Genomic DNA, 22,093 nt, shown 5'->3' on the forward strand with positions numbered 1-22,093 from the left:
ATTGAAGGAATTTGCAAGAATAAAGTCTTCTTCGATTTGCTTCCTTTTTGCTTTGGATTTTTTTACACCCTATGGTCGCTGGGAAGAAGAACCACGTGTACTAATATTTTCATCGTTGCTTAAATTGATTTCAAATGAAACAACGAATGGTTAACGGAATCTGAAATATATTCTGGAGGCAGTGAAGAAACTGCACTCGTTTGTGGAAAAGAGTACAATATGGGGTATTATCTAGCTGATGGTATATACCCTAAATGGGCGACTCTTGTGCAAACTATCCATGAGCCAATTGGTCCCAAAAAGAAATATTTTGCGACAAAACAAGAAGCATATCGAAAGGATGTCGAACGTGCATTTGGAGTTCTTCAAAGTCGATTTGCAATTGTGACAAATCCAGCATGTTTTTGGAGCAAAAATGATTTGAAAGATATTATGGCTGCTTGCATAATATGATAATCGAGGATGAACGAGGTCTTAATTCTCCAATTGTAGAAGAAAGAGATGGGCCACCTCCGAATGTCGAATTTGTTGAAGATGAGGAGACTCAATTTCAAGAATTCCTTACCCGATTTAGACAAATCAAAGATGCAACTGCTCATTTTTCTATACGAAATGCACTAATTGAGCATTTGTGGAATGAATATTCTAATTCCGAGAATTAACATATATAATTATGTAACTTATGTTTTTTCGCATTATTATTATGAATTGTAATTTTCTTATTTATTTGTATTTTCGCAATGTTATTTATGAATGTTTTATTTATGTTTTTTTATCTTGATATTTATTAGAAATGTATATGCTTTATTTTATATTTGCAAAATCAATATTATAATAGTTAAATATTGTGAATAAAGTAGAGTTGATGGTAATGTAAAGATAGTACTGGAGATGAATTATTGTTTCATCTTTAAAGTGAAGATATAGATATTGTACAGTAGAGATAGTGATATTGTACAGTAGAGATGAGGACTGGAGATGGCCTTTAGTTCCTACCATTGTAGTTCATTCAAAAGTGGTAAAAAAAAATACAATTTAACTAAATTGGGTCCGTCATTTAACTTTAATATATACATAGCAACACAACCATAATTAACGAAATACTCAAAATATAATAAGTTTTACAAGCCATTGCCACTATCCCATAAGTTCAGAAATAAAAATTAATAGTAAAAAGTGTAAATTAACTTATGAACTTTAAAATACAATTTAAATTAAACTATGAAAATCAAGCTTATGCAAACATAGTAAAACAAATAAAATAATCTTAAGGAAGCTTAGTGAGGTAGTTAAAATAAAACAAATCAAATTATAACTATATAACAAAACATAAACATTTAGCATGATATCGTAATAAAGCAACCACTAAATAGTAATATATAAGTTTCACAGTATTATCAGAGTATTTAGATGTATTTTTATCGACTTTAGTCTGATGATTTATTAGTAGCTTTCGAATACTCATATCTCACCTCCTCACCAAGTATTGATAAGATACAAATACACTAGTCATCCCTTCATCTTGTCCTAATCCCTCTGCCTCATCAAGATTGAAATCTATAAAAAATTTGTACACAAACACTAAACCTTATGACATGGTAGTTGTACCCGAAACTAAACTAATAACCAAAGACTCATTATAAATTTATCGAAATATTGGTAAATAACCATTTCACAGTATCAGCATATATCTTAATAACAATTGAATGAAGCATTAAGCTCACTCACACTTATTGAACATGACAATTCACACATCAAACATACAATCATCGAAATAAAACAATGAAACATGTAACACATACATTATCGAATAGTATGCTAATCAGTTTGACCATAATTTAAGCATTTAATACAATTTATGTACTCAAACCAATTACACAAAGCATATAAACAGGATGATTCCACCAAATCTTCTTGAGCTTCCAGAAAAATCATACATTTTATCAACACATTCCACATTAAACAATATTAATCAAAGATGGCAACTTACGTGGATGACTCAAGCTTTTAATTTAAAGTTTAAGGCTACTTACCAAGCTTACAATCTTGATCAAAGATGACAACTCACTATTTTCTTTGCTACAGTCATTTACTTTGTGCCACATGCTACTAATACTTTTTAGTCTTCTTATTGGTTATATTCATTAAGTGTTGAATTACATATTGTCAACCAGAAAGATTAAAGAACATTCAATTTACGTTTAAAGATTAAAAAGTAATGAATTTAAAATTTTAAAATTTAAATAACGTCATTAATTATAAATAATAATGATGAGTGGTGATGAAAATTTTGATTGAATTCTAAAATTAATAGAATTTTTAGTCTTTTTGTTAAGAAGGTAAAAGTGAATACAACAAAAATATAAGATTAAATTGTTTTCTCTTTAATTTAGAGGTAAAATTGAAAAATAATTGGTTTTTAATATGTTAAGAAGATTAATTTTATAATTTTAATAATAAAAAATAACAAAATCAAAACGATGATGGCTATGGTAGTTTACGATAGATAATATAATGTATATTCAAATTAAAAATAAAAATAAAAATAATTTTTACTTGTTCCCTTCCTTTCCAAAAGTACCTCATCCCGCCGCTCCACCACACCAGTGCCTCCCCCATGTGCTCTTTCTAAACTCCAATCACCCACCCAGCACTACCAACACAGCAATCCCGCAATGGCGACTGCCGCCGCAGCAACCGTTTCTTCCGACGCAACAGCCACAATTTCGGAGGGCCCCGTCCTTAGTTTCATCAGCAAACGCCTCCGCGCCCTACGCAAGAAATACAATCGCATCCTCCAGATGGAAGAATCCGTCTCCCAAGGCAAACCTTTGAACAAAGAACAAGAAGAAGTCCTCCGTTCCAAACCCGCCGTCTCCGCCCTCATCGATGAACTCGAGAAGCTTCGCCAGCCTCTTTCTGCCGCCGTCTCCGAAGAAATCTCACTCGCCTTACAGCGACAAAACATCTCACCTGAAGAAACAACTTCAGAAGCCCATCCGGACAAAATCGAAACCAAAGAACAACAATCCAATGAGCCCAATCATGAAATCGAGGATCTGCTTAACCTTCTCTATTTCGGGTTATTGTTCGATGTCAAGTCTCAGAATCAGTTTACCTCGACCATGCTGACTAGAATCCACGAGAGAGGCTGTTGCTTAACGTACGATTACGTGACTGACGACGCTACCGATCTGCTTAGTGAGAAAGATTTGGATTTGATTGCGATGCTCAGTGGACATCTGACTTCACGACCTACTGATTCTAGTGTGTCTCATAAAAACGCTTTGCAACGCTGCGCCCAACATGCTAATCTTTGGCTTTCTAACTCCGACCAGCCGATTGATCCCAATGTCGACATTTCATGTAATAATCGAATCTAATCATTTCGTAGGTATTTTAATTCTGGATTTTCTGAATTGGGAGGTTATTTGCTGCAGATGCTGGGTTGAGACAGAGGCTTAACAAGATAATGTCTTTGGATTATTTTACAACAACGCCGGAGATTAAGGATCCTGTTGAAGTGGCTGCTGCTGCTGCTGGGACTTATACTTCTTTCCAGGTTCCAGTGCACAGTGTGCTCATTCCAGTCCCTGTCCAGGTGGAAGATTCAACCGAGCAGTACCAGCCAAAGGTGTTAACTTTGTTTTGGTTTAAAATAAAGGGTGTAGGGTATTTGGTTATTGGATTTAACTTGCATTTTGCTTCTGATATGTGTTTTAGTATAAAAACTTTGGCTTCCCTTTGTCCTTTATGCTCGTCGCCACCGAAATTAATGTTAATTTGTTTCATTTGATGCAAATACCTTAAGTTTCTTTATATATAAGTTAATAGTTACTAAATGTTGGAGAAATAGAGTTTAAATTGTGGCAGCAACCCAGTAAATTATTTTTTTATTTTTTTATTTTTGTATATGTGAAGTTAAGAGTTACTGCATTGACATTAGAGAGTTTAAGCTTATTCATATATATGTTTTAGAGTAATAGCATTTTCCTCTCTTGGATTTCTAATTGTCTATCGATCATTGTAGCTATCAGTTTTCTTTGTCCCTGTATTTGTATCCTGCATCAGAATTAGATTGTGAATCTATATCTATATCCTGTATGCACAAAAGGTTGTTTAAACATGAGTTCTTTTGATTTGAATTTATGCAAAAAAGGTTGAGACGACTATGTAGTAGACTTAGTCAGCATGTCTAGCAAGATATCGTGTTCCTGTGTGCCATAGCAAATACAAGTGATTGAAACAGTGAGTGTTCGTGTTTCCATGCTTCAGAAAGAAATTCCTATCCTGTGTGCTACAGCAGATAAAAGTTTTTAAAACTGTGAATAATCATGTTTGCCGCAGGTCAATATGTGTTGGTTAATATCATTGTTATTTGGTGTTGTTTGAAACTATGGATCATTTATGCTTTAAGACTGGAGGAAAATATTAACCATTTGCACTGGTTGCTAAATCTTTCAGACATCAACATTATTGAACTCTATTAAGTGTTCTTTTTTATATGAATAAGATACACAAATGTTTTTAGCCGTAATGACAGATCAACCTCATATACTGTCCTCTATTTTTCTTAGAAGGAAAGAGGTTGTTTAAGCAAGGTTTTCTTTTGTTAACGATGAAACCTAGTGTAAGACAGCTAAATAGGAAATAGTTGGAACCTGAGTTACAGAGGAAAGTACTGGGTTGGGGTGGAAAGATTTGTAAAAAGGTTGATACATAATGGATGGTTATTTGAAATTCTTGGAAGTTCTATGTAGTTGTTGGTCATATATTGTGGGGAGCTCAGCTATATCAATGGTAACTCTTGATGAAAGATCTGATGTAATGGGCAGTTGTCAGTTGGTGGGATTCTTACTCATCTTACTTGCAATTTATTCATTCCTTGTTGTTGATCATTGGAATGGATGACATTTTTGATACAATTCATTTTTTCGATTGTCCCTTTACTTCTAATATTTTTCATTCCTGCTACGAATTTTTGCTTAGCAACCATCCTGTCCTTTAGAATTGTTTTCCAAGAGGCATGTTGTGTTTTTGGTCGCTCCTGATAAAATTGGTGCCAGACAGGTTCAATCTATATAAGGCGAATTTGGCAAAGGAAAATTTTGTTTTAGATTCTTTTTCCTTTTTTCCCTAAAGGGAAGTATACAAATTTGGTTTCTTTAGCTGCAAAATCTTGCAGTTTAGTCGGTAAGAAAAGACGGCAAATTTTTGGCGAGGTGGTGTATTTTAGCCTAAAGAGTTGATGTCGTGGTTTCACTTCAGTATTACTAGGTAATGAATAATGGGTTGGGTTGTGTAGGATAGGTTCGTACCTTGGCTTAAAGATTTACTAATGGAACCCAACTAAAACAAGATCGTCCAGGGCATTCAAGTCGTTGTGAAGGAATTCATAAATAAGCACAGAGAATTGTCCCAAGAAGCTGTGAGAAATTAGAAATGTAGCGTGTAACTGGGAATTTTCAAGTAGAAATGTTATCAGGATGGGGCACGCGTTGTCATTTGTGCTGGCATTAGCATAAATGTTAAAATTGCATTTGAAGCTGTCACCCTGTTAGTTTTATCATCCAATTTGTGTTATGTTTTCAAGCTATTTTCTTACGATCTGTAGGAAGACGACTCGTCAAATTATCAAGATGCTGAAACTGGTGACAATCAATATAATAGTACGGAGGAATTTCAGCAGGTTCTTTCAGTTAGCTTTAACGCTATTTCTTCCTTCAGGATTTTATACATTTGAATTTTAATATTGCAGGCTTGTACTCTGCAGGATAATTTGGAGAAAGAGAACCATGCAGAGGATATTACAGTTCAACAAGAACATGGCAAACTACAGGAAGATAATTTAGAATCCAAGGAACAACAATATGTTCCTCGAAGACCATATCAGAACCAAAGAGGTGGTCGAGGTACTGGGGGTGGCCGTAGGGCTGGTCGTGGAGGTCGAGGCAGTGGGAGGGGAGCTGTAAGCTACCAGAATGGGCAGAACCAATATTATGATCAGCCTGGCAACTATTATTCTAGGAACCAATATAACAACAGGGGCAGAGGCAGTAGAGGCGGAGGCCATGCCTACAACCAGGGCTCAGCCGTTCAGGGTGGTAATCCGTCGGATGATGTTGGAGTTGCCTCATGACAGTGTCCGTCAGATCCATTTTTCCAGATCGGCGATAGAATTGTACTTTTTTGTGCTTTTTGCGTGAAACATGGTTTAAATGTGGGTTGATGTCGATATCGTATATCCGGAACACCCTTTTAACTTCATTTTTGTAGTTCAACTGAATAATATTTATGTGAAGAATCTCCAGGGGATGATGAAATGCCATTTCCCTGTAGATTTGTCAATACAAGGCCGTTGAGCACTTGAGATGCCAAATGCTTATGCTTCCTTCCCGGCTAATAATATATTCCGCAGATGTATCAAACCTAAGAACAATGTCCAGGATAATATTGACTCGAATAGCAATAAACCTGAAAATAATAACTCTGCACAGAATCCAATAAATGTTGACACCATACTTGATAGAAACTTTTGATATATCCACAGCAATACCCCAACACCTCATTACACTCAACCCAAAGCCTTGTGCACAAGATATATCTGTTCCATAAATATTCTTAATCATTTAACAATAAATATTTAAATACTCTTGTAGATGTGCTTGAACATTGGATCTCTAAGAATAATGATTATCCTTTTAACCATTGAGGGTGATTGGTTTATTCATATCTATCATGTGTTAAATTCTTGTAAAAGAATATTTTTATGTGTTGACATCTGCATCTGTATGATTTTATCATTTACATGATTTATGTAAACATGATCCTGAAATATTTATTGTATATTGATTCGTATATTCGAGTTCTGATTCTGCATCACGAAAGCATGTCGTATCTGCTCTGTTGCAGGGAGTTTGTTGCAGGGAGAAGTTTCTAGTGGTTCAACCATATTCTGGTTGATAACTTATGGATACCGGTGTTCTTACAAGCTTCTTGATTTTTGCAGTCTGCTGCACAAGTTTTATGTTCCAAAATGCCAACGACAACATAATTATTACAAGTTCACAGAGAAGGAACTGAAAACAACCTATATAATTCCATTCAATAAATATGCACTAATTTGCAACAAAATCTCGGTGTAAGACCTTAAGAATGGGAATTTTTTAAGTAAATGCGAAAATTTGGAGAAAAATAATTAATCATATCATCAATATCTTGAATTCGAAGAGTTTGGCAGAAACATCTCATCGAAAAACAATCAACTAGGCACGTAAGGAAGCAAGTATCGAGCAGCTTGAAACGATGACCTTCTCTCATAGCAGGATCAGTACTCTCTACAGGTCTTCACCCGACTTATTTCCGGAGAAAACCACAATGTAGGAGCCTCACCGAATACCTTTAGCTATTATAAGAAGAGTTTGAGTAGGATGTACAGAGCATGTTGATTTTGAAGAACCGTGGCATTACCTGGATTTAGCTCACGGATTTATTCCTTGTTTTGCAAAATCTCTTGCCACTGAAACATACAAAAGATAAAAGGTACTGCAAGATGAGTAATGTTGATCACAAGAAACCATGTTATATCCAACTGAGTAAATTCCAGTCAAAAGTTTGGTCTATCACGGCAAGTTTAAATAATTTTCAATGCTCGACATGTACCAAATGATGAAACAACTAGTTTTAGTCTATTTAGCTTTCTAATGCACAATCATACTGATTATGGAATCACTAAATTTAGTTTCTGCAGTAGATTAACTCTGTTTTCTAAGCCTAATCCGATCATATATGCTAATGCTCGCACGAAACATTCATTCTCAACACCTCGCTATATAGCATTAAAGTACCCTCCATTTAGTACAGTTAAGTGCCTATGCTATGAGCAATAAAATTAATCACGGGATAACACTGTAGTTTAAATGACTAAGAATTTTGGGAAGCTACCAGGGAAAGTAGTAAAGAACCTATGTAAAATAATTAAACCTCAAAACAAAATATAAACTAGAGAAGGTAAAATGCCTATCACTTGTGCTTAGACTTAAAACCATATATGATAGATGGGCTTACGAGAAGCACGGAAAACCACTGCACTCCGATAGACATGTTTTCGAGTACTAATCATATACCTCAACACTTAATGCTAAATGCATATTTGATGCTAAGATTGAGAAGATGTGTTTGGATCAACATGATAGAATCACATTTCCGAATTCTTGACAAGTCGACATATGCGATTGTTGTTCATTGCAAGTCACAATCACCAAATAGAACAGAAATGGTAGATGAATAAAACAGCTACATAAGAAGCCATATCGAAATATGAACATAGTGTATCGTTTAAAGCATTGACTTCGTAAGTTCTTGACCTTGAAATTCGGCATGAATAACCAATGGAAGAGAGGGATTTACTATGCATGTGGTATAGAAAAATCAGAGAAGAGAAGTCTAACCCTTTGATGCTGATGGAACTACAACAACATGCATATCTGCATTGTTAGGAGGAAGCTGTAAGCGAAGAGGAAAGAGCTTTCCATTCAAAGGACTGCGAGTACACACCACAACATCATCAAGCCCCGTCTCTTCCTTTAATTTCTGAGTCAGTTCATCAACACCATTACCCTTAAAACTGAAAGAGTATCCCTCAATAGCCTCATCATCAACTTCACCAGTACTATTATCTGCAACATGGAAGTATATTGTTCTTCCTTCGGATTTTGGTGGAGATCCCACATAAGAATCACTTGACTACAAAAAAAATGGAAATCGAATCATTTAAAAACAACCCAATTGAGCCAAAGAGTTAAATTATGTAAAAACGAAGTTTAAAGTTCTGATCTTCAAACCTCTTGTCTTGAAAAATGCCCAGATTTGCCTGAAATCAAAGAAGGTGAAGTGGATTCAAAGTCCAATGAATCTGCATGAGGAAGAGTAGAAGGGAACGATAGCTGTTGATTACTTGCCAGAGGCTTTTCTTGAATCTCCACAATATCAACACCCCACAATACCCAATCTTGAGTAGATGTCCGATGAGGAATATCGTGAGTCACCGAGTTCCTCCAAGGCGGTAACCCTCCATTGCCTCTCAAAAAGTTCCCGTACCGGGTTTTTAGCTTAACCAGAGATCCTTCTCTGATGGGTTCCCACTCGACCGATGAGTCGAGCCTCCTAGGCAGTGTTTGAATCACTTTCCGACCGGTCATCCCAAGTAAATAAGGCTGGTTCGAAGCAGTAAGATACTTGTTGTAAGAGCTTTTGAGGCGGATAATGTTTTGAGAACCGGGCACGAACTCGACGGTCCATCGGGCGTTTTTGGAGGATCCATTTCGGTCTTGAGTGACGGATTCTTCGTCTTCCTCGGCGAGAAGATATTTGTCGTGGTGGCTGCGTAGACGCACCGATTTGGCGTTCAGGAACAAATCCATTACCGTTCCCGTGTTGTTGGATTTTAGCTGGTGAAAACAAAGGAAGAACGAAGAGCAAGTGAAACAACAAAGATTAGATCTTTATATATTCAAAAACTGTTTTTTTTTTCGGTGTCTCAAAAAATGGCGATACTTCCTAGTAAATGAGGGCAAGTGGTGTGAAGCTAGATCCCATGACAGTGGGAGCCAGCCGTTGTAGAAAAGAACAAGCACATACCGGGGAATAACGCGGCAAATTACCTTCATTTTTTATGTCGAGGATTTCGCCTAAGTTTGCTCCGAGCAGTGTTTTACGCACGTGGTGGGTCCATTTTGGGCTGTTTAGATCACCTCTGTCCAATAGTCAACTGTTTCTTTGTTTTGTAAGAACGAAGTAACCCGGGAAAATTAGGATAAATTATATCCGATGATACTTTTGTTTGATATCTTTTATTATCTTGATCGAATTTATAAAATAATATTTATTTAATTTATTTAATTTATTAATAATACATAAATATCATATGAACGCCATTATTGGAATTTAAAATCTCATATCAACATTCTCTTTTTTTATCAGTAGGTCATTCAATAAGTTTATCAATCTATCGATTGTTATATTTTAATTATTTATATTATTATTTATTATAATCAAATTATTGAATTATTAACTTTTATTACATTAATAAAATAATACTAATACATTAATAAGATATATAATTTAAATAGTTTGTTTTTAGTTCGAGCATATCTGATCCACATGTCATAAAGTTAAATGTGAACACAAATTCAATTGGGTAAGATTAATTGGTTTGAGAGTTGTCCTGCCATGAACAATTCTACTAAAATTAAATTGGGGTTGAAATTGATTATATATTTATATATATTATAAATATATTAATTATATTTTAGATTTTGATTAAGGATAAATTTTGATATTATTATTTTAATCCAAGTTAATAATTTTTTTGAGAATTTAATCATTAATATATGATCTATTTACCGATTAATGCAATTAGATTTTACATAAGTGTATTATGGGGTCAATCCTCCCAACTCAGTTTGATCCATTCGCAAACATCAGAATTCAAACTCCTGACCTTATTTAACGAATCTAGTTGTAACACCCTCAACCCATACCCAACCCGGATACGAGTCTGAGGTGTCACATTGACTTTTCAAACATTGACTCTTGACGAAAATCAAGGAAATTTAAAACTTTCATTAAAATAAAAGTGGTTTATTTACATAAGTTGACCAAACTAAAACAAAACCGATCAGAGCATTCGTAACTAACATATTTCTTACATGTCAACACACTATACACAACAAAATACATACTATATCAGTTACTTCTGATATGATCTTCTAGTAGTGACGCTGTCCTTGCCACTCTTAATTTTGTTCTTCTTGTTCCTTGGTACCTACGTGTAAATCACTTACACACTAAGCATAGACTTAGTGAGGCATAATATGAATATATAAATATAACACTAAATTCATGAACATGCATTCTTACCATTTGATCATGACATTTCAAATTACACTATAATATATATGATTATGCCATGCATGAAGCTTATATTCTTATGCCAGTTTCACTTTAATTTATCTTTGGATTGCCCATGTACATTATTGAGAACAGAAGGTACGTGAGTACACCGATGTTGTGCACAATGATGTCACCACAGCTCGAATAAAATCCCACTAAGGCGCTGAATATTTGTCCCGAAGGACCACTATGTCTCGAAGGACCACTATGTCCCGAAGGACCACTGTAAATCCCTCGACTTTTGGCATGCCAATTATACCTACAGCTCTCATATTAAATAACATGTGCTTAATTATAAATACATTCCTCATTTCATATCTCTTTCATCACTGTCCATGTAAACACACAAGTCACTTCATATTATCATTTCCATGATTTCACATACCTGGAATGATTCTCTTATAATGGCATTCATTCATATAATATCATGTTAAAGCATGAATGAATTATGCATGGAATCACTATAACATTAACATATATATATGTATGTATGCATATGCATGAATATGGAATCACAAATTCAACTATAAGAGATAGACTCGTCGCAAGTATTATCTCAATACAATTCTATCTAGGATATGCATTCACCTTAGCCTTGTTTGATTTGACTCGATCTTAATCCTTCGATTGTTTCGGAACAAGATTACGCTCTAAATCTACATCGTAATACATTGATACATATCAGTATACTAATTGATATATTCCAAACTATCACTTCTTACACTAAAAGAAAGGTTATTTTCATCTCTTAATGAATGTATGTATCGATGCACTATGCAGTGTATCGATGCATCCCTTAACATGTGCATCGATGCACTATCTATGCATCGGTACACAAATCACATTCGATATTTCATTTTAAGGGGTGCATCGATGCACTAATTACATTCGATGTTTATTTATTTGAGAGTGCATCGGTACACATTGAAGATGTACCGATGCACACAACCCAGAAATTCCATTTTAAGCACGAAATTCACTATCTTTTCAGATCAACTCTTTATCTTTCACCTCCTTTAATATTCCTAACTTGCATACACATACTTAAAATCATTTCTACTCCATAATCACTTCTTTAAACTCAAAATTCTATCATTTACATGGCATTCAAAATCACACTAAATTTCAAACATGTTCTAATTCCTATTCTAACACTTCATATTCCTTAATTCCACTAATGACAAGTCAAATTTAGTCTTGAAATCTAATTAATACTTTTCTATCAAGATTTCACTTATTCACCTCTTTTCTTTAATCCTTTCTAATTCCATCATCTTTTAAATTTAAGATAACTTAAGCTTTCCTTAAGCTTAATTATCATCCAATAATCATAAACCAATCTTAAATTCAGCAAGAAATGAACTAACCAAGAACTTACTTTGATTTGGACCTTCATGTACAAAGAAGAAGATAGGAGAAGAGAACTCTGGAAACCTTGTGTTTTGCTTCCTTCACTTCCACGTGTAGTATATATATATATATATATATATATATATATATATATATATATCCTTTAATTATTTTCCTTGCAAAAGACCATAATATCCTTCTATTTCTCATTCTTTTCAATTTGATCCTACATAACATTTCATATAAGTCCTTGAACTATTCAATTATTCTACTTTAAATCATCAAATTCCGTAATCTTACAATTTAATCACTAACCCGGTATTGAGGATGTTACAAATCTCCCCTTAAGAAAATTCGTCCTCGAATTTTCATTGCACAAAGAGATGGGGGTACTGCTTCCTCATGCTTCTTCACGCTCCCATGTTGCTTCCTCTACTTTATGATTCCTCCACAAGACTTTAACCAATGGAATAGTCTTGTTCCTTAGTTGTTTAATCTCATGAGCTAATATTTGAACCAGTTATTCTTTATACGTCAAATCCGGTTGAATCTCAATCTCTTCTGGAGTCACAATGTGGGAGGGATCAGATCGATATTTCTGAAGCATTGAGACATGGAAGACATCATGAATCTTTTCCATCTCAAGTGGTAAAGCCAGTTGATATGCCACTGGTCTAACTCTTTTATGATCTCATACGGTCCGATGAATCTAGGACTAAGTTTTCGTTACGTCTAAACCTCAAAACTTTCTTTCATGGAGACACTTTTAAAAACACTTTATCTCCCACTTGAAACTCAATTTCTTTTCTTTTTAAGTCTGCATAAGATTTCTGACTATCAGCTGCAGCTTTGAAATTATTCTGGATCACATGCACTTTCTCTTCCACTTCCTGAATTAATTCAGGACCAAGAACTTCTCGATCCTTAAGTTCATACCAATTTAGGGGTGTACGACATCTTCTTCCATAAAGAGCTTCATAGGGAGCCATTTTGATGCTTGATTGATAACTATTATTGTAAGCAAACTCAGAAAGTGGCAAGTACCTCTCCCACGATCCTTTGAACTCGATAACACAAGCTCTCAACGTATCCTCCAAATTTGGATTGCTCGCTCGGATTGTCCATCGATTTGAGGATGAAACGTTGTACTGAAGTTCAATTGAGTTCCCAACGCTCTATGTAATGACTTCCAAAACCATGAAGTGAATCTAGGATCTCGATCCGAAATAATAGAAACAGGTACACCATGTAGACGTATAATCTCCCTGATATACAACTCTGCATACTTATCCATGGAAAAATTAACTCGTACCAGAATAAAATGAGCTGACTTAGTCAATCTGTCTACAATCACCCATATGGAATCTCTTTTATTTGGAGTTAAAGGTAATCCCGTTACAAAATCTATTGTTACATTCTACCATTTCCACTGAGGAATCGACGTTGGTTGCAATAGTCCTGACGGAACCTGATGCTCAGCTTTTACTTGCTGACATGTCAAACACTTGGATACAAATTCCGTAATGTCCCTCTTCATTCCAGGCCACCAATATCGATTCTTGAGATCCATATACATTTTGTTTCCTCCAGGATGCATCGTCAATGAACTACAGTGAGCTTCCGTTAATAAATCATTCTTTAATTCATCATTGTCCGGAATCTCTAATCTCCCATGATAACACAGGTTCCCATCAGCCTTCATTTCATAATCAGTAAACTCTCCATTCATTATCTGATGTACCTTCTTTGAACACTTTTCATCTCTAGCTTGCAATTCTTTAATTCTATCTAGCCATGATGGCTTGAGAGTCAATTCCGCACAGATATCACCATCTCTACTTAACGATAGTCTGGCTTCATAGCTCATAAGGCTGCAAACGTCTTTCGACTTAAGGCATCCGCTATCACATTTGCTTTCCCCGGATGAAAATCGATCACTACATCGTAATCCTTTAAGAATTTCACCCATCTATTCTATCTTAAATTCAACTCTTTATGAGTCATCAAGTACTTCAAACTCTTGTGATATGTATATAAATAACATCTTTCACCATACAAATAGTGACACCAGATTTTAAGAGCAAACACTACTGTAGCCATCTCCAGATCGTGCGTTGGATAATTCTTTTCGTGCAGTTTTAATTGTCTTGATACATACGCTACCACTTTACCTTCTTGCATTAACACGCATCCCAAGCCATTATAAGATGTATCACTATACACTATAAAATTCTTTCCAGATTCAGGTTGAACTAGCACTGAAGCTTCTGTCAAAATCTTCTTTAACTTTTCAAAACCCTTTTGGCACTCCAGAGTCCAAGAAAATTTTACCTCTTTCCTCAATAACTTAGTTAGGGGTAATGCTATTATCGAGAAGTTTTTAACGAACCTTCGGTAATAACCAACTAACCCCAGAAAACTCTGAACTTCTGACACATTCTTTGGAACTTCCCACTCGAGAATAGATTTTACTTTCTGAGGATCTACTCGAATTCCTTGTTCAGAAATTACATGTCCAATGAACGTCACTTCATTCAACCAGAATTCACATTTAGAGAGTTTAGCATAAAGATTCTTTTCTCGTAAAATCTGTAACACCATCGTCAAGTATGAACTATGTTCTTCTTTGGACCTTGAATACAATAGAATATCGTCAATGAACACCACTACGAACTGATCCAAATAGATTGGAATAATCTGTTCGTGAGATCCATGAAAGTAGCTGGTGTATTCGTAACTCCAAACAGCATCACAATAAACTCATAGTGACCATATCTCGTTCTAAAAGTTGTCTTCGAAATATCTTTATCTTGAATCTTTAGTTGATGGTAACCAGAACGTAAATCAATCTTTGAGAACACTGAAGCTCCCTTTAACTGATCAAATAAATCATCAATCCGAGGGAGATGATACTTATTCTTGATGGTCACTTTATTGAGTTGTCTATAATCAATGCAAAGACGCATTAATCCATCTTTCTTTCTGACGAACAAAACTGGAGCTCCCCATGGCGAGACACTCGGTCTTATAAACCCTTTGTCCAGCAATTCTTGTAATTGATTATTTAATTCTTACAATTTTTTTGCGGCCATTCTGTATGGGGCCATGACAATAGGTGCAGTTCCCGACATTACTTCAATATGAAATTCTACCTCTCTATCTGGAGGCAAGCCTGGTAACTCTGCAGGGAATACGTCGGGAAACTCTTTGACTATAGGAATTTCTTCAATCCCCTTCTATATAGCTCTAATATTCAGCACATTAGCAATGAACCCTTGACATCCCTGTAATATTAACTTCTTTGTCGACATCACTGAGATTACGTTTGCCAATTGATTTCATCCTTCACTAAATACCACGACTTCTATCCATTCTGGACTTCTCAACGTTACTCTTTTCAGTCTACAGTCAACATTAGCATAGTAACGATATAACCAGTCCATTCCCACTATCACCTCGAATTCATCAAAAGATAATTACATCAGATTAGCAGGGAATTCAATTCCCTGAATCCGTATGGGACACCCTCGACACACCATATTGACCCGAGCATTGTGCCCTAATGGAGTAGTCACTATCACCTCATTGCTAGTAGCTTCTAACTGAATATTCAATTCTCTCACTAACTTACTACAAATGTAAGAATAAGTAGACCATGAATCAATCAATATAAAACATTCTTGTCATACAGTTGAAAGGTATCTGTTATAATCTCAGGGTCATCTCGATCCTCACTAGTCTTGAAATTATACACCCGAGCTGTGAAGCGTATCTCTTGTGGAGTTGATGACTCTGACTGACTTCTTCCTCTGCCTCTACATTTTCCCCTCTGAGTAGCAGAAGCAAATCTCTCTGGCTGCGCAGATTCCCCCGCTATCATAGGACAATCCCGAACAAAATACCCGGTGTCCTCACATTTAAAGTAGGCTCCAGAAATCATTCTACATATCCCCGAATAATTCCTTCCACAATGTGGACATTGTCTAACTTGGCTCAGGTTAGATCTCCCAGCTCTAGATCCCGCTTGTTGAGTTAATCGATCGACGAATATAGCCAAGAGGGGGTGAATTGGCAATTAAAATTTCGGTGGAAGCTTTTGCAGAAAATTGAAAATAATTGCACAACGATTTAGAGTGGTTCAACTTTCTCAACCAAAGTCTACGTCCACTACCTTAGCTATCCACACTAAGGATTTCCCACAAATTCACTAATTTGTCTTTCTTTTGAGTACAAAGAGTAACCTTACAAATCTCTCAAGAATTATACCCCAAATTCTTGAGAACACTCTCCCCCAAAGAGAGCAATTCAAATTTTGCAAACTTACAAGAAAATCCTCACAAGAAAAGATGTTTGCACAATTCTAGAACAAAGAAAGAACACTCAAGAATAATATAATTGAGCACAATAAGTGTTCTTGAAAGCAAGGATGAATATTGAATGAAATTTGGCTTGAAATTGCTCAAACTTGAGGTTTGATGTTTTCTATTTGATTCTCTCTTGATTCTTGTTTCTTGTTGTTGATCAATGGCTTCTAAGCTTGTTTAAATACTCCTTCAATTGATTTTGAACGTTGGGGATCATTAGTGGAGTCAATGGAGCCGATTTTGCGTGAAAACAATTAATAATCTGGTTGGGAGCGTGGGATGCATCGATGCAAAGACAAGGTGCATCGATGCAAAGACAAGGTGCATCGATGCAAAGACAAGGTGCATCGGTGCATCAAGTGTAAAATTCAAATATTTAGATTATTGGCTGACCAAGTACATCGGTGCACTGGGGTATGCATCGGTGCACAAATATACTTCGATGATTCAAAATAGCCGGGGTGCATCGATGCATTGCTTGTGCATCGGTGCATAAAATCAATTCGATGTTTTAATAATACATGGAGTGCATCGATGCATGGTATGTGCATCGGTACATAAAAACCATTTGATGTTCAATTAAAACAATGGTGCTTCGATGCTTTGATTTATGCATCGGTACACTTACCTGAAAATTTGATTTTAGGCTTGTTTTTGGTTCGAAATATTTTGTGAAAATTGTTTCAAAAAACATTTTAAGATTAAAACACAATTTTACACTTTAGTAAAGATTGAAATAGATCTTTGAAAGACTTGGAGTAATATTTTGATATTCGAATAATTAAATCGAATATATTAAGAAAATCTTTTGTAAAATCTTAAAATTCATTTATACTTAGTTTGTTATATCGGAACATCAAAATGCTTTCAACAATCTCTCCCTTTTTGATATAACAACATACTTGAGTAATTTTTTAATATTTTCTTTGAAAATAGTTTTTGTAAACAATTTTGAAAATTTACTCCCCTTACTATAACATATCTTTCTCCCCCTTTTTGTTAAATCAAAAAAGACTCTAAAACATTTTTAATCAAGAATTTAAAATTTTAGCCAATTGATTTTAGTAATTTAAAACTTTAAGTTGATAAGATCACAAGCAAGAGAAATGTTAGCCAATAGTTTCATAAAACAATATTCATAAATAAATGTGTAATTGAGTATTGGTCATATATGTCTAAATGATGCAAAAATTAAGATAAAAATTCAAACAAACCAAATATGTATTAAGTTCAAATATCCAACCATCCAAAACATAAATCCAAACATATAAACATCCAAAATAAAACAATCCAATAACATCAAAATGTTTTATCAATGCAAGTTCTAAATCCAAGAAAGCATGGCAAGGAAAGATCTACTCCATCGGAGGATCGGGAAGAGGAGGATAACGTGCTCGCATCTCAAGTGTGAGCGCATCTAAACGGTCGTTCATCTCCCGTTGTTGAGCCTTCATAAAAGATAACTAGGACTCGATGGATGCAAACCTGAGATCAAATGTCTCCATGAATGACCAAAAGTAAGGAGGCACTTGATCCTCTTACTGTGCCGGTGCTGGCTTATCGCCTTGTACGTGATCGTCGATATGATGAAAAAGCTCTTGAAGTTCGGGATCATCGTCTGCTGCGGGTGTCGGAGGAGGTGGAGCATGATAGGAGCTAGGTGCATGAGGAGTTCGTGAAGAACTGGCTCCCGGAGTTTGCTTATTAGGTCAAAAAACCCATTGGCCAGTTTTCTCATCTTGTTTCCAATCAGATTTCTTTAATGAAGTGAGGTTAATTTGGTTTTGAAGAGGGATGGGGATGTCGAGAGAAACATTAAGACCTAGTTTGATAAACAAATTACTGAGTAGACATCCATAAACTAACGTTTCTACATGTTTGGGGGGAACAACGTTAATGGTATCTACTATCTCACTAAAGAAAATCTGTGGCAAATTTATTTTCTTTTCATGTTGGATACAATTTATCCACCATAAGTCCCTGACACGAAGAGTGGAGTACCTACCTCCGGATGGTCTAAACCACCAAGAGATCATCAAATGAATGAATCAGTCATGATGAGACCGTAAAGTACTAACACTAGCATTAGATAGATAAAAAGATGCCACAATCTCTTTCTTATTATATAAACCATCGTCATCTAGTCCAAACTGCTTAGCGATAGTCTCGGAGTTGACATGAACAAATTGTCCTAAAAGGTAGGATCTAATTCCTATAGTCCCAGTTTGTCGCTCGTTTTGGATACATGTCGCATTAGAGTAGAAAATGCGGACTAATTGGTGATAGACAATAGGTTGAAGGTGACAAAGTTTATCAAATTTCTAAGAGCGAAGGATAGGAAGATATTGGAAATTTATATCTTCCATAGCTTGAATCGAGGGTATATGCTCTTCTCGGATTTTATAAGACTCAAAACAGTTATGGTACCTATGGTATCGCTCTTCTCTATGATGACCAGGTACATTAAAACAGGAGTTCATAATGGTTATGTTCGGGTTTGGATTTTGAGGTTGAGGAGAAATAGGATTAGGAGGTCGGTTAGAACTACTCGAAGAGGTTCTAAGGCATTTAGGGTTGGACATGGTTTGAGAAATTAGAATAGGATAGATAACCTGCAAATTTAAAAACATGTATGCAATATAATCAATCCCAAAACTCAATTGAGTTCGCAATATTTCAAGGTTCTCTAAACCGAATCCTAATGGGAAAAGTTTTTGAAATTTTTTGAAAACATCGTTTGAAAAATCAATGTGTAGTTTTCAAATCATAACAAAAACATCAAATTTAAAATTAAGTTTTTCGATTTTTTATTTCGAAAATTCAAAAATCAATTGATAAATTGTGAGTTTTTGATGAAATTAGTTGTAAAATTTAGTTTCTAAACACTAAATAATCAATGCCCGATAATATTTTCAACCTAGAACTAATCAAAACTAATTCTAAGTTCATAAATCATTAAAATAGAGGTTTTGAAATATTTACCTTGAAATTTTTTTATTTTGCGAGAATGAGATGTTGTTTTGCACGATTTAATGATTGAAGCTCGATTTAATGATTGAAGCACGATTTGTAGTTGAAATGTGAACGAATTTCGATAAAAAAAACGTTGGTTTTGAAGCAGTTTTGAGAGTGGTGAGAGAGAGAGGAGTGGCGATAGAGAGAGTTTTAGGGTTAAGGTTTTAAAACAAAGAAGAAAATAGGGCATTTAAACCCAAAACCCGACGTATGTATCGATGCAAGGCAGTGTGTATCGACGCAAGGCAGTGTGCATCAATGCACATTCAAGGAGTGCATCGGTGCATATTCATTATGTATCGATGCACATTCAAAGGGATGCATCGATGCACTATTTAGTGTATCAATGCATTATGCACAAAAATGTCAAAAATCTGTTTTAATCACTCAAAGTGCTAAATTAATTAGCTCTAGTGGTATAGGCGACTCATATATTGAAAATTAATCATGTTCAATCAATCATATCTATCTTTAAACATTATTTGACATGTAGTTAATTTTCACTAAGAATCATAAACTCCCCCTAACTAATAGCAAGAATGCACTCAAAAGTGTTATTTTTAATAAGCATTTTTCATTTCTAATTAAAAGTGCTAAAATTATTTTAAACACTAAGTGAAAATAGGTCAGTTAAACCTAATTCCCTCCTAAGAGTCCAAAATCTTTATTTGTCTAAAGGTTTTGTAAAGATATCCGCTAATTGGTGCAAAGTATCAACATATTCTAGAACTATATCTTTTTTAGTGACATGATCTCTAATGAAATGATGTCTAATTTCAATGTGCTTAGTTCTATAGTGTTAGATGAGATTTTTAGTGAGACAAATAACACTAGTATTGTCCCACTTGATAGGAATGGTACCTACTTCAACTTCATAATAAAAAAGTTGTTGTTTCATCCATAAAACTTGTGCACAACAACTATCGGCTGAAATGTATTCCGCTTCAGTGGTAGATAATGCAACACAATTTTGTTTTTTGAAAACCAAGAAATCAACATATTTCCAATGAATTGACAAGTATCGGAGGTACTTTTCCTATCTAATTTGCATCATCCATAATCCGCATCAGAGAAGGCATACAAGCTAAAGTTAGAGTCTCTATGATACCAAAGTCCTAAACTAGGAGTGTCCTTAAGGTATCTAAAGATTCTCTTAACAGCTAGTAAATGTGATTCCTTAGGACATTATTGAAATCTAGCATATAAGAAAATACTAAACATAATGTCTGGTCTACTTGCAGTTAGATAAAACAAAGAGCCAATCATTGACCTATATAATTTAATATCCACACATTTACCTCCTTCATCTTTGTAAAGCTTTGTTGATGAGCTCATTGGAGTGTCATGAGGTTTCTCATTTTTCAATCCAAACTTCTTGAGCATATCTCTGACGTGCTTAGTTTGATTGATGAAGATGTCATATTTTCTTTGCTTGATTTGGAGTCCCAAGAAAAATGAGAGCTCCCCCATCATGCACATCTCGAATTCACTTTGCATTAGCTTAGAAAATTCTCGGCAAATAACATCATTAGTAGAACCAAATATTATATCATTAACATAAATTTGAACTACTAATAAATCTTTACCTTTATGCTTTAAAAACAATGTAGTGTCAATATTCCCTTTTGAAAAACCTTTTTCAATTAAAAAGTTTGACAATCTTTCATACCAAGATCTAGGAGCTTATTTTAAACCATAAAGCGCTTTTGTCAATTTAAGAACATGATTTGGAAATTTTGAATCTTCAAAACCAGGAGGTTGTTCCACATACACTTCTTCTTTTATAAAACCATTTAAAAATGCACTTTTAACATCCATTTGATATAATTTAAATTCATTGAAACATGCAAATGCTAATAGCATTCTAATTGCTTCCATCCTAGCTACGAGAGCATATGTTTCATCATAATCTATGCCTTCTTCTTGAGTATAGCATGGAGCAACAAGTCTAGCCTTGTTTCTCACTATATTACCACTTTCATCAAGCTTATTCCTAAATACCCATCTAGTACCTACAGTAGACTTATTACTAGGTCTTTCAACTAATGTTCATACTTTACTTCTCTCAAATTGATTTAACTCTTCTTGCATAGCCATAATCCAATGTTCATCATTTAATGATTCTTTAATATTCTTAGGCTTTATGCATGAAATAAATGCAACACAATTACATATATTTCTAAGAGAAGATCGAGTTGTTACCCCTTTGGATGGATCACCTATTATTTCACCATCCTTGACATAGTTGTATTCCCTTGGATAAGAGACTTCCATTTCTTCAATGGTTGGATTTTCGAGAGGATCTTGAGTTTCCTCATTTTTCATTTATTCCATTGATGATGGTTCTCCAACGTCATGTCCAACGTTATTTATGTTTATAATACATATATCATCATTCACACAAGAATCCT

At 34.9% G+C, this 22,093-nt stretch overlaps 2 protein-coding genes and 1 long non-coding RNA gene across 4 annotated transcripts; 1 reads left to right on the top strand and 2 right to left on the bottom strand.

Moving 5' to 3' along the window:
• The first annotated feature begins 2,546 nt into the window (after nt 1–2,546).
• On the top strand, nt 2,547–6,368 carry LOC120151035. 2 transcript variants are annotated; one of them, XM_039163591.1, is made up of 5 exons: nt 2,547–3,366; nt 3,441–3,634; nt 5,615–5,689; nt 5,774–5,906; nt 5,937–6,368. In XM_039163591.1, exons 1-5 carry the CDS (start codon nt 2,676–2,678, stop codon nt 6,137–6,139), a joined length of 1,296 nt encoding a protein of 431 aa, XP_039019522.1. In that variant the 5' UTR covers nt 2,547–2,675; the 3' UTR covers nt 6,140–6,368. The 2 variants fall into 2 exon arrangements, with proteins under 2 accessions (XP_039019522.1, XP_039019521.1); XM_039163590.1 differs by having other exon boundaries at nt 5,774–6,368.
• A 905-nt stretch (nt 6,369–7,273) lies between these two features.
• Nucleotides 7,274–9,561, bottom strand: LOC120151036. The gene is made up of 4 exons (XM_039163592.1): nt 8,844–9,561; nt 8,451–8,745; nt 7,388–7,519; nt 7,274–7,333 (listed from the first exon to the last, which is right to left on the bottom strand). The coding sequence occupies exons 1-3, from the start codon at nt 9,420–9,422 to the stop codon at nt 7,482–7,484; spliced, it is 912 nt and encodes a 303-aa protein (XP_039019523.1). The 5' UTR covers nt 9,423–9,561; the 3' UTR covers nt 7,274–7,333; nt 7,388–7,481.
• On the bottom strand, nt 7,748–8,015 carry LOC120151037. The gene is made up of 2 exons (XR_005518579.1): nt 7,910–8,015; nt 7,748–7,848 (listed from the first exon to the last, which is right to left on the bottom strand). It is a non-coding gene; the product is annotated as an uncharacterized LOC120151037 (long non-coding RNA).
• Nucleotides 9,562–22,093: the final 12,532 nt, after the last annotated feature.

This window comes from Hibiscus syriacus, unplaced genomic scaffold (assembly GCF_006381635.1).
Source record: "Hibiscus syriacus cultivar Baekdansim isolate YM2019G1 unplaced genomic scaffold, ASM638163v2 tig00111027_pilon, whole genome shotgun sequence".
Lineage (NCBI taxonomy): Eukaryota > Viridiplantae > Streptophyta > Magnoliopsida > Malvales > Malvaceae > Hibiscus > Hibiscus syriacus.

Bases quoted from the DNA above. Each gene is read 5' to 3' on its own strand.
- LOC120151035 (XM_039163590.1), top strand. From the start codon at position 2,676: ATGGCGACTGCCGCCGCAGCAACCGTTTCTTCCGACGCAACAGCCACA. The intron at 3,635-5,614 runs GTGTTAACTTTG...TACGATCTGTAG, and splicing joins CCGAGCAGTACCAGCCAAAG to GAAGACGACTCGTCAAATTA. The intron at 5,690-5,773 runs GTTCTTTCAGTT...TGTACTCTGCAG, and splicing joins GTACGGAGGAATTTCAGCAG to GATAATTTGGAGAAAGAGAA.
- LOC120151036 (XM_039163592.1), bottom strand. From the start codon at position 9,422: ATGGATTTGTTCCTGAACGCCAAATCGGTGCGTCTACGCAGCCACCAC. The intron at 8,746-8,843 runs GTTTGAAGATCA...TTTTTTTTGTAG, and splicing joins GGCATTTTTCAAGACAAGAG to TCAAGTGATTCTTATGTGGG. The intron at 7,520-8,450 runs GTTAGACTTCTC...TGTATGTTTCAG, and splicing joins AGTTCCATCAGCATCAAAGG to TGGCAAGAGATTTTGCAAAA.